Source organism: Perca flavescens, chromosome 10, assembly GCF_004354835.1.
Source record: "Perca flavescens isolate YP-PL-M2 chromosome 10, PFLA_1.0, whole genome shotgun sequence".
Taxonomy (NCBI): Eukaryota; Metazoa; Chordata; class Actinopteri; order Perciformes; family Percidae; genus Perca; species Perca flavescens.
The window spans coordinates 8,804,966-8,817,753 of record NC_041340.1 but is presented as its reverse complement, the minus strand read 5'-3'; the positions used below and the strand labels follow the sequence as shown (position 1 = coordinate 8,817,753).

Sequence of the window (12,788 nt, the reverse complement as noted above, 5' to 3'; positions counted from 1 at the left end):
TGCTGAACCCATTGAGTATTACACAAGAGTCTGCAACTCAATGCAGCTTTCACACACTTTCTGATCAGTTTTTTGGATTGCTTGTCCGGCCAATATCTACAATCTACCCAGTTTATTTCTTAGGACCACACGATGGATGTTTTGACAAATCCAGGTCCCTGTGTTTTTTAAGGCTTCAGCTCCTTTGCACCATGACTGTGTTATCGCCCTTTGTTGGTGAATAGAGTTCTATTGAAATCAGGTGAATTGAAAAGTTCAATACAGCTGTTCATCTCTGGAGAAGGCAAATTTGTGACCTTATTATCAGCCTCTTTCTCAGTTGCCTCACAGGCACACTGAGTGCTCATCTTTGAAGCACCAAAGCCTTTAGCAGAGTTAAGTAGGTTTAACAATGAATAAAGTGAAGAAGACACCGGCTGAGAACTACAATGACCTCCAAGTATGTAAAAGGCTCATAAATTCAGTATAGGGTGAACAGAGGTGGAATGGCTTGGAGCACTCCATTAGTGTGCATGAAATTCTTGAGTCAAGCTGAGTTGTTAACAAAGACACAGAAACTACTACAGAGCACATAACTGCTTGATTGAATCTGTTACTTTTTAAATTTAAATGAAATGAAAATGGAAAGAAGAAGTAAACAAAACTTTGCCACAGAGGGAGGGAGAGATTTATTAACATTAAATTTCCAATTTCCTATTAAGGAGTTAAGCTGGAAGCTTGCAAAAAAAAATAAAAAATCTTAAAACTGAAGAGGAAGTAGTTGGGAGTTAGAAAAACTCTTCAAGGAAACAAAGCTCTCCTCAGATATGCTGGGGTAACTTTATTTTCATGATTTGCCAGAAGGTGTTTACTCCCACACATTCACGTATCATGTGGAGAATACCAGACAAGATGAGACTCCTTCACTTTGCTCTTGTTTGTCTGCTCTAAGGAATGCTTTAAATACAAAGTGGTGAGAGAAAGGTTGATTATGAATTCTCTCCCACCGCTAAATGTGTCAGCCAAACGTCAAAAGGATATTCTGTCAGAGGAGATTGAGCTGACTAAAAATGTCAGACAAATCGTGAAACCGTGAAAGAGAGCATGAGGAGGAAACAAAAGGATGAAACAGGGGCACATGTGTTGGTGTGACTCAGATGTGACAGAAAACCCAGCATATTATAATGAGGAGGGGTTTAGTTTGAACTACTGTTTCGCATTAGTCATGACCTGCTTCCTTTGGCACCAACTCCATGTCGAATGCCTTTATCCGTCTACCCATTAGGACCAAATGTTTGAAGACCGACAATACAGTTGGCAACAATCTGGAATTCAAAGTAAGCCAGGCTTTGGCAAGCTATCAAACACTATTCCAAGTTCATCAACATCGTAACTTTGTAATGTCCCATGTTTCCAAGGAAATGCAACAGACTGATTTTAAAGTAAAACACAATCAAAAGTTAATTACGCAACCTTTTCCTTTGTATATTTTAAGATAGGTGTCTCTGATGTTATGCTATTAAAAGCAAAGCAGGAGGAAGAGAAGCATGAGTATCAATAGAAGTTGAGGTTTAAAATAAATACATGGAAACGTATAACATGTTAAAGTTGTTTCTATAGTTTCACCCTTTCTGGTCTGTCGGTTTAATCACGGTTATTTCATTGTTGTCAAAGTGTATTATAATTAACACTGGGGAAAAATGGCACATTTGTCACAATGTTTATAGACTTCGATGATGGGAACAATGAAATTCAACACATGTAATAAACAGGAGATATTAAAAGGTATTGACTGAGACTCCACGGATGAGAATTTCAGTTCTGCCACATCTTATCCATGTTTTCTGAGGTGATGATGGAAAATATGGTCATGAAAATATCACATGCTGCCTAAACCTTCATTTTTCAGGGACAGTGAAGTTGAGCCACTTCAAACTTAGACAACGTTGACTGGGCTTTTTGTAATGGCACACAGCACTTTTCCTAACAACATTTTGAACTCACCCAACGCTGTGTAAAACTCTTCTTTTGTCAGGTGCTCGTCGTCATTGGCGTCATTGTACTTCAGCAGGTCGAACAATGTGCACTCGGAGACATCTTTGGACAGACCTTCTTGCTTGATAACCTTCAATGAGAATGCAGTGATGTTCGATTAAAGACGGTGGACAGCACTTTTAGGTGCGATTGAAAAATACAATAATGTTACCCAGATTTCGTTTTTTTTTTATCAACTTGAGGAAATGCTGTTACTTAAGTATCTGGCAAAGAACTGAACATATCAGTAACATGTTGACTGACTACTTACTTCACTCGTATAGTATCAGATAAGATAAAACCAACCACTACTTGAGAGTTTGATTTGAATGATTTGAATGTCTGTAACAAATACCTATTTATGTTTGTTTACAATGTAGTTTCTGATGAAGACACCTTTGTTTAAGTGTTGGTTTTCTTCTAATACCATCAAAGGTAAAACATTTCCCTCTGAAAATTAGCGGAATAAAAGCATAAAGTAGCATTAAATAGGAAATACACAAAGTTTAAGTATCTGTATCTCGAAATTGTACTTAAGAACAGTACTTGAGTAAATGTTCTTACTTTGTATACTTACTTGAGCCACTGTCTACTTTGAAAAGTTTGGAAATAATCTCTGCAATGAGTCAAAGATACGTGCCCCAATCTAAACTCTCTGTTGAATGTCAAAGATAATGAAACACACACAGGATTAGTTGTCAGTTTATTGTAGCCAAACTAAACTTTTGTCACAATAAATTGTGAAAAGGCCCCAAACACTGTGCAGAGCTTATGAACATCCTGCTAAAGCATGGTCTTACTCATCCTCCTCTGCATGGCCCTGGCTGTGAAACATCCATCATAATAGATCAGCTGTCAAAATGCTGATCATAAGGGACGGCTTTATACATCATGCCTCACCATTACTGCACTTCCCTTCCCAGATGCCCAAAATTTAGGAGTCAAGTTTAATGGCACATACTTAGTGTATCCTAGAAACACAACACGTAACAAATAACAGTGGTGCACACAATACAACTGTTTTCTTATAATTAATTATTTGATCTGCAAAATATTGTGTTTTTCCCCCTTTGTGTCTTGTAAGTAGGGGGTGTAAGAAAAAAAACTATACATTTAAGTATCGCAATATTTTATTTTGCAATACTGTATTGATTTTCAAAAAGGTAATATCGATTTTATTTTTTATTTTTTTTAAACGTTCAAAAATATTCATGTAAGACTACTTCGTTCACGTTTATGTTGTGTTTAAACCCCCTACCGCTAGATGGCTATGCTGAGACACACCACTAGTGTCCTTGCCTAACAGTGCCTAACAGTGCCTAACTAAGAACTTGTGAACCACAATCCCAAACTGGCAGTTTGATTTTTGGCTTACTAAGAACTGTAACCTCCCAAATTTTGTTTTCTGTGTACCTAAAAGTAAACTTCTTTGACTTTTATGAACATCGTGTCTTTTTTTAAATATTAGTTTTTCTAAAATTATACTTTAAAAAAATTATTTGATGACATGAGATATTTATTTGATTAAAAAATATTGAATCGTGATACGTATCGTATTGCCAGATTCTTGCCAATACACAGCCCTACTTGTAAGTATTTTATAATTTAGAGTTGATCTGCATCTAAACCAAACCAAAATTGAGCTAGTGATGAGGGATCTTTCACTTAAAACTATGCAGATTCCTTAGGAAAAAGTCATTGCAACTCAAAAATATATAGTCCTTTCTTGCTTACTTCGACTTGGAGCAATGTAGGTGAGAGAGGCCTTTGAGAGATTAGTTAAGTGGTGTTGGAATCACATGCTTAAATGCTTTAACTCTATTTCTTAAATATTTCCTGAAATGACATTAGTCCCCACACACTTTTGATAAATCTGGTTGGCTTCAGATACTTGCGGTCACTATTTCTGTAGCGAGTGACTATTCAACCATAGTAAAAGAGGACCTCAGGCAAGTTCACTAGCTTTCAGCAGGCCCTGTGAGCTAAATGAACTGATACATATTGATGGGATAGCCAGCTGTACAGTAATGGTTATTGAGACTGAAGAGTCAGTGGCTCATTGGCTGGTTAGTCAGATAGAACACCTTTCAACCCAAGTTTTTAGTACTTAATCCCATTTTAGACGCATTGCAGTAATTACACAGGACTTATTTGGTGGCACAGACATATGTACCACACATGGACATACTGTATGTAGTTAAAACACAGTACTGGTCATTGGCCTACTTTCAAAGGCTGATGGTAAGGTCAAATCTGCATGCTGCATACTAAGTTTACTTTTATTCTTCTGTTCAAGCTTTAAGGCAAGCGTTCTGGTATCATAGACATCCGTTTGTCTCTTGCCTCATTTGACTCTATAACCGTCTTGATCATCACATTTAACTTTAACACATGTATTTACCTTTTCGCTACCAATTAAAATAATGTTTAAAAAAGTTATGTTTGTCTCCTACTTAGCAAATTCTCACATTTTCTTTCAGACAAATTAAGATATTGTATTAAATCTGTGTCAAACCTCTGCCAAAATCCTACACGTGTAGTGAAGACCTTGTGTGTGGGTCCAGTAGGTAGATATTTAATACTGTTCCTTTTTAGGAAAGTATGTCATTTTAAAGATTTGCACATTCATTTTACCTTATTTTATAATTAAAACATAAATCTCTTCCAAAATATTTACAGAACTGCATAAAAAACTCTGACTATACTTCTGTGCAGGTACAAAAAGAGCAATCTTTCCAAAAACCTATTACCTTGATTTTTTGAAAATAATAAAATGAGTTTGTTTTTTTCTTTTATACCTAAAATAGAAAACCAGTAAAGACCAGTAGTATCTTTATCCTCCATGTTTTTAGACACAAGAGTTGCAGGGTCCATGGTGGACAAGGTACTGTCTTCTCATACCTGTTTTGCTAAAAGGTATAATTTTAGGTATTTTGTCTTTGGTCAAATGATAGATATGGGCAATGCAAGAAGAAAAAAGTTTTGATTTGCCATTTAGAAAGGGCACCCAAGACTAAAAGGGCAGGGAGAATTGCTCCCTGGGCCCCTTCATGTGCACACTCTAGCAAGTCAAGTAAGCCCAGGTGAGGGATTTCCATCCTAGAATTTAAAATGAGATCAGAAAACACTCCAATTATAAAGGGTGCTTCAGGGCACGAGGGTGGCAGCCATGGTTTGGTACTTTCACCTGCTGATAAGAGTGTGATTTTCTTGTGCAATGCTCTTTTTGAGGGCTTGTTCACACCAAAATATCAATTGCATAAATCTCTTGTCTTTGACATTCATTCATCTTTTGTCAATAAGGCAAAACTCTGCAGTTATAGGTACTGAGGTTAAAAACATGCGATTGCCCGGACAATGGAATCTAAGTGAATCTGAACCTTTATATATTGTGTATGATAGTTTAAACGCACATCCTTTAGAGAGAAAAGAAAACTGTATATCCTGAGCTATTAATTAATCTGAAATCATTCTGTGAGAACATTTCATACACCAACATAAAAACTCATTAAAGACACAATCAATAAAACATTCAAGCGCCTTTATGTTGGGGCACTTTCAACCCACAACTGCTTTCGTTTATTAAGTGATTTATCAGATTGATGACACTATTTTGCTCTGATATGTATTATGCAATAATTTATTATGCAGTAATGTTGATGCAGAAGTTTTCTCCACATATTTATGGAATAAATGTGTTTAAATAAAAAGGTTTCATGTCACTGCAGCAAAACAGGCCTGTAGTTTGGGTTGCGGTACGACAAAAACTTTATTACCTATCTATCCATAATGTTTATTTTGAACCTAAAGAACATAAAAGGATGAATGTTTTTAGTTAAAAAACCCATAAGGGCCACCTGCAAGCCACTAATATTAAAATTTCTGACTATTCCAGAATTGAATGCTGACTTATCTTCTTTTCTCTGAGCATTTGTAGCTGATAGTGTATCAAAATCTGCCAACATTCCCATATGTGTCTAGGATAAAAGGAGAGGAGGGCTAAAAGCAGCCCTTGAGGAACCCCTGAAAAGAGCTTCTCCATCTGGACGTTAATTATCACTGACTAGCGTGTGTCATTCAAAAACCTAGGGAGAGGTGGAATGGTACTGCTTAGCCTGGAGAAGAATAAACGGCATCACCAAGAGGTTTGAAAATCCAAAATACTATTCAATAGTTTTAAAGTGCAAATTCACATTCAGAGCATACTGACAATATCGTTCCATAAAACACAGCACAACATGGTTTGTTGACTGTGCATTTCATTCACTAAGCATTGATTTCTCTCATGCTGGCACGGGGCACCAAGTAAATGTAAAAACATGTAAAAATATGTTAATTATATGAAAATATGGCAAAAATATCACTATTTTTGAAGCGTTGTTTAGATGCTTTGAACTCAAAATACTATATTCAAATTAATCTAATGTGAACTCCCCCGTTGGGTACTGACAAAGCTAACCAGGGTGACCCCTGTGCAGATGGGAGATCCTACTGGATCAGCAGGAAAGTGGATCAGTCCTAAGGTACTGGCTGGGAGACTTTATTTGTTATGCACATAATATCTTCCTTCCTCATGGCTGCCACAAAAAGCTCTTTTTACAACCAACCCTCTTGGCAGCGATGGTCAAAGGCTGCAGCCTCCCATGAACACATAGCTCCTTTGACCCACATTGCTTTTCAAAAGATTTACCTAAAGTCATGCACCAGTGCTACCAGAGGGAAGGGTAAGAAGAGTAAAAAGGGCACAGTCATGGCAGACATCGAAGTGTCTCTTTTTAATTTAATTTATTCCAGTTTTATGATGATGATGACACAGTTTGTGCATTTGTAGTCCCCATTTGGATTGATATTTAAATAAAAAAACAACTCCGTGGTCTTGACAGGCTTAAGAGGTGCTGTGGAGTGTCTTGAAAAGGAAAGCAAAATTACAAAATGTAATTTTCTTCTGTAAGCTTCTTTTTGGGAGAAAAAGAGGAGATCTTTTTATCCGACAATTAAAAAATCTCCTGTACCTGATTTGTATATTATTTTTTGAAATCCCATAAGATCAGCGTTACCACTAAGATATCCTTTCTGTTTTTAAAGCTCATCTGTTGTTCAACATCCTTACCTGTGAGAGCTCGCTGGCATCTACTTGACCATTGTTATCTGCATCAAAGCGTTTGAACATCATATCAACCAGTTGCTTCCTTGCAGCCATGTTGTCCTTGTGGGCCCCATGGATGTTAGACCCCATGTATCGTTTGTCATGCAAATCCAGAATCTTGGTTTTCAGCCGACGGTAGTCACTCAGTCTGCAGTTATCATCTGGGAAAGCAAGACAAAAGGAGAGGCAGAATGGTTAGAAGAGGGAGAGAATATTTATAATGAACTTGTAACAGTCACTACTGTAAGAGCTGACAGGAAAGTATGTTTTTACTTTGTTTGGATTACAAAAAAATATTTCAATGTTAACGGGATGTCTAAAAAACAGATATTTAATAAATACCTAAATGACTCCCAGGTGCTGAAAAGGTGCATTATTAAAAGCATTGAACTTAAGATTCCTAAAATTGGATGCAATGTTTCAAATGTAAGCCAATTAGTACCTGTGAAAACTAGAATCCCCCTGAAGACTGACATTATTAAACAATAAGCTGCTGTTTATATTCAGCAAAATCCAAATCTGAGCATGTGTATGGTTTTCTGAATCACAATAACAAATGCTAAGGATTATTTCACAAATAGTGACAGTCGTGCAACATTTCGCTGCCTCAAACTAAGAGAGCAGCAGCCCCTTAACCACAAAGAAACGTACGAACAAATCCATCACACTGGTATCAGGAGCTAACCCTGACGGCAACAGAAAACATGATGGTGTTGTATTTACAATCCGCCATCAAAGACTCAAGATCAAAGAAGTTAACTACATGAAAGGTTCAGCAGAGCAGAGTCGAGGCAAAAAAGAAAATAATGACTAGAACTACAGGTTGACACATGTCATATCAACTTCTCATTGTTAGATCTGGAAGTGTTTCTCCTCTGATAACAGTTATATTAGCTGATGTCAACCAACCCACGAGAAGAAAACTTTGTTCTTCACCGAGATGCTTTTCAAGTCTCGGGGGAGGAAGGTGACATCACTGCCACATTGTACATATCTACTCGGGGGAAAAAATATGGAATAATAGCTGCTGCAGACAAATGAACTTTGTTGGGGATGGTCAGGCAAGAATGATTTAGTGAGAGCGGTAATGAGATCTCCACTCAGTAGAACTGGGTGCTCACTGAGAGCTGATGACTAGTTAAGCAGAAGCAGAATGACCCGAGAGGCGAATCACATGTCATTGGCTGATGTGTATGGAACTCATTTTTGTTTAAAAAGAATTCATACAGCAATTCTTCAAGCGAAACATCAGCAATCAGTGAGCATTTAAATGAGATGCTTAGTGTAATCCTGACGCTAACCATCATTGGGGTCTAAGAGGTTGAGAGAACACTGTCAGTAAAATCAATGGGCTTCCACAGAGGCTATCAAGCCATTTTCATTTTCATCTCAATTTTGTGTGACCTTGTAAAGTCCAGAGGTGTAAAAACTCCATTCCCTGGTATTGAAATATTTATTACTGTGACTGAAAAGGTGCAAGATGTAACAGTTATGAGTCTTTCTTTGGTTTAAAGCGAAGGAAATATTGGAAACATTTGAGGATCTTTTCAAATTCTACCATGTATAGACAAATAATTAGTGTAAACAAAAGACTTAACTGTAATTTAAACTGATTAGAGATGATTTAGTGAGCTTCTCAGTACTGCATGAACAATACCAGTGTTCTAGAGGAAGACTGAAGAAATTCTTTTAGGTACAGATGGGTGACAAACGAAGGAAAACCTGAATAATGACTGGAGATACATGATGAATGCAAATGCCTCCACACACAAGGAGTCAATGAGGTCATTCATAGGCTATGGCCTTTTGCAGTCACCTAGTCTCAATCCAGTTGCACACCCCATCGGAAATGTGTTAGAAAATGCTCTCTGCCACCATTTTCCAAACACTAATTGAGGAAAATGTTTTTTTAATGTTTTAATTTGCTACCTATCTGTATATGTCTCAGTTGTTTCTGTTTCTGGGCTATGGAAACGTCCAAAGTAGATATCTTGCAATGCTTTATTTTCTAATAACAACTTGGAAAACTGAATAAATAAAAGCTCACATAGCCAGGTGGAGAGAATTAAACATAAGGAAGGAGCTTAGACACAACGCATCAGTTTGTTTTAGCAGGTACACCTGTCAGTTGGAGAGTTGTTGATAGATGTTGGAGCTGCAAGCTCACACTGAAGCTTCATGAAACTGTCAGAGTGTGAACAACAAGCCACTGCAGACAGCAAACCAAGAGGAGAATCTATTGAATTACAGAATTTGCTTTGGCTGTAAAAAAAAAAAAAAAAAAACGTAACAGTGGCTGGTGAATTCCTGGTAATGGAACCAGCAAGTTTAATTATTGCTGTGGAAACTGCAGCTGTTAGAGCACAGGCCATTCAGGCTGCAGCACGCTGCATATCATGGGACAGGGTCTGTTTTGACAAGCGTCAGTGCCAGAGAAGCTGCCTTAGTCACAAATGGCAGAATGAATAAAAGATAAATGGCTGCTGGCATAACCAGGGGATATGAAGGTCAGCAACGTCAAAGGAGCACGCACTGGCGCACGCGCACGCGCACGCGCACACGCACGCACACACACACACACACACACACACACACACACACACACACACACACACACACACACACACACACACACACACACACACACACACACACACACACACACACACACACACACACACACAGTCTCCCCAGGCCCAGCCCCAAGTATCCAAACAGTATGTGTCTACACAGGGGAGTCAGTGTCAGCATTAATTAGACAATGGCTACGATAGTCTCTCAAATTAACTATACCAAAATACTGTGTCAAAACAGGCATTTAGGGAAACTCAGCAGAAATATATTGTATATTTCAGTCCAATCCATGTAATCGAAACAAGAGCTACTGATAGGATTCTGAGTCTTGTAAAACCCAGCTTTGGGTTGTATAGCCACCCACATTGCTTTCGAGCTGTGTGGGACACATGACAATGCAACCTGCCTGCTGACTCATAACTAGCGGGGAAATCACTTTAGCAAAAACAACTTCAGTGATTTTATCTAGGAGGCTTTTTGACAAACTAGGGCTGCCCCCTAAATGTTGATGTTAATTCACACCTCCACTAAAACGCATTTTAAAAACTAACTTTTTCAATGGATAGTTTTGTGTGTTTGTTATTTCAACTGTGTGAAAGAAAGCAGAACACGTAATGGCAGTTGCTAACTTCAGGTGTGTTTGTCTCTTGCATGTCATGAAACCTAATTTGTCATATGGCACATAGATTTAGCACACTTAATGGAAAAGTGTCATTTTTAAGGGAATGAAATAAAAAATCCTTACATGATTTAAGTGTTTCCTGCGTCAGTAAAGCCAACTTCAGATTACCGTGCGTTCATGGAAATCGGAAGAAAACATTTTTCCCAGTGAAAACATCACTATTAACATCACTTCCTGTCGGAATCAGAGGTGGGAACTGGGGCTAGATTTTGCTAACAGAGTTCCCCAGTTGGTGACGCGTTGTTGACAACTGATGTTTGATGGAGGCGACTTTGGTTCACTGAAAATATTTCAATGACAATAAACTGTTTATTGTGGACAAACGCCTCTGCCAAGAAACATACACAGACATATATGTTTCAAATTATTCATAAATATGCCTATGTATAAAACAAATTATCCGTGTCCTTTCCTGTTTGTTGCCCTGCAGATAACACAAACAAACAGCTGTCCATGTGCTGTTTGTATGCTCGCATGAGAAAACAGCAGCATATCTTTTGTTATTGTGGCCTCCATGTTTTCACACACCTGATGCTCTAGGCTCCGCCCGACAGTTGGTGGCAGTCATGCAACAAGTTGTTATGCCAAACGCCAATATAACAGAAGAAGAAGAATACGCATCCCGACCGCGATATTATGAATCCCACTATGGCCACGCCAAGACCCGCCCTTCAATAGCATTTATTGGCCTGGCGTCCATGAGAATGCAAGGTAACGTAACCCCATTTGTGCAGGTCCTATACCCTGACCAATCGGCTATCCTAACCTTAACCACTCGAGGTGAAATGCCTAACCCCAACCAATCGAGCTTCGTAGGGCGGGTCTTGGTGTGGCCATAGTGGGATTCGTAATTTTGTATCCCGACCATGTGAACGCTGGCAGTCGGAAAAACAACGTACTGTAATCACGGGGGCAGTCCCTGTTATTCCCAGGTGGCATGAACGTGCCATTAGTTATGAGACAAAACCATTTTAGAATGTTGCAGGGAAAGGTTGCAGCGGTCTGAACTGGCCCGTCTCAACTCGACTGAAGCCAGCTGATGGTGTCGTCTGCGACTCAGTTTGCCAAGTCGCCAGTGGCTGCTTTTTAAAATGACAGGCACGTCACCTGTTTTAACAGCCAATGGTGAAGTCAGCCCAGAAAGTCACTTACAACTAACCGTCTTCTATCTATGAGTTACAAACTGTCAACTGGTTGAAATGCAGAGTTTTGGAGTGCCCACGAGCACAGTATATGGTCGAGCGAGCTAGAGAGTGACTGAAGAGAAAGCAGTGAATTACCACTACTAGAAATGTAACTGTAGCAAGTATCTCACTATCACTATCCTCATTCATATTTTAAGATGCCAGAAATGATATTCAACTGCAAAAAAGCATGACAAGTTGGTAAGAACGGGGTACAGAGAGTTGTTGCTATGGAGGTGATACACCGTCATGTGTAATCGCATTGGTGTAAACTGGAAGGTTTTACAACTTTAGTCTTTGGTCTGAACTGGGCGTTGGTTGTCATACACAGTCACTTGAACTTTCTAAAAAGATCCGAAACCCTTCTACAAGTAACAACAACTTCAAATTTCAAAACTTGAAATTAAAATGTATTTTAAATAGTGGTTTTCCCCATAGTAATGAAGATGGGAGGTTTTCATTAAATCATGGACAGTCTCCTAATTTTTGAAATACAGTAGCTTTATTACCAAATATGACTCAGTTTTCCAGTTTGCGACAAATATCTGGTCACAGGTTTCATATGTGGCAAGCGGCTGGCAAGGTTCCACCATGCACAGCCAACTGTTCACATAATGTGGAGGACAAGTCCCCACCTGGATGGTAATAAAAGGACTCGTATGCTCAGTATCGATTGAGGGAAAATCATTTATTTGATTCAAACTATTTGTCAAAAGAAGCAACACAGTAGCAGCAGGCTACTCTGCTGTGAGTAAAGAGCTTGTTATTTAAATGCAAAACCAAGAGTTAATAGCTACAGCCATTGCCACCAACTCTCACTTTTATTGGTATAGTTGTTTAATTCGTTTAGCTTACAAAGAATCAGGCTTTCTTTAGCCTTTCAGCATTTTTCAGTTGCAAGAAATGGTAATTCATTGGGTGTAGTGTGTTGAAGGAACTGTTTAATGACTTGTGATTAATACATAGTGTTAGAAGAATGCTTTGGAAGACCTTAATTTGAGAAAGAAAAGGTCTCTAAAATAGCATGCTGACAGACTAGCATTTTATTATAAAGGGAAACTCCACGGACTTTATATATCAATGTCTGTTTAAAGACATTTGGTGTAGAACTGCGTATGTGTAACAAAAGAAGAAGGTTGTATAAAGCCTCATGTGGCTCCAGAGGGAGCTGCCCGACAGAACTTGAGGC

The 12,788-nt window shown here is 38.5% G+C and overlaps 1 protein-coding gene across 1 annotated transcript in view; it reads right to left on the bottom strand.

The window, feature by feature from the left end:
* The window catches only part of fstl5 (follistatin-like 5), a 173,670-nt gene that overhangs the window by 75,010 nt on the left and 85,872 nt on the right, over positions 1 to 12,788 (bottom strand). Inside the window, exons 5-6 of the mRNA XM_028589644.1 lie at positions 7,124 to 7,320; positions 1,984 to 2,104 (exon numbers count right to left, since the gene is read on the bottom strand). Coding sequence (XP_028445445.1) covers positions 1,984 to 2,104; positions 7,124 to 7,320 — 318 coding nt within the window. The remainder of the gene's footprint in view (positions 1 to 1,983; positions 2,105 to 7,123; positions 7,321 to 12,788) is intronic.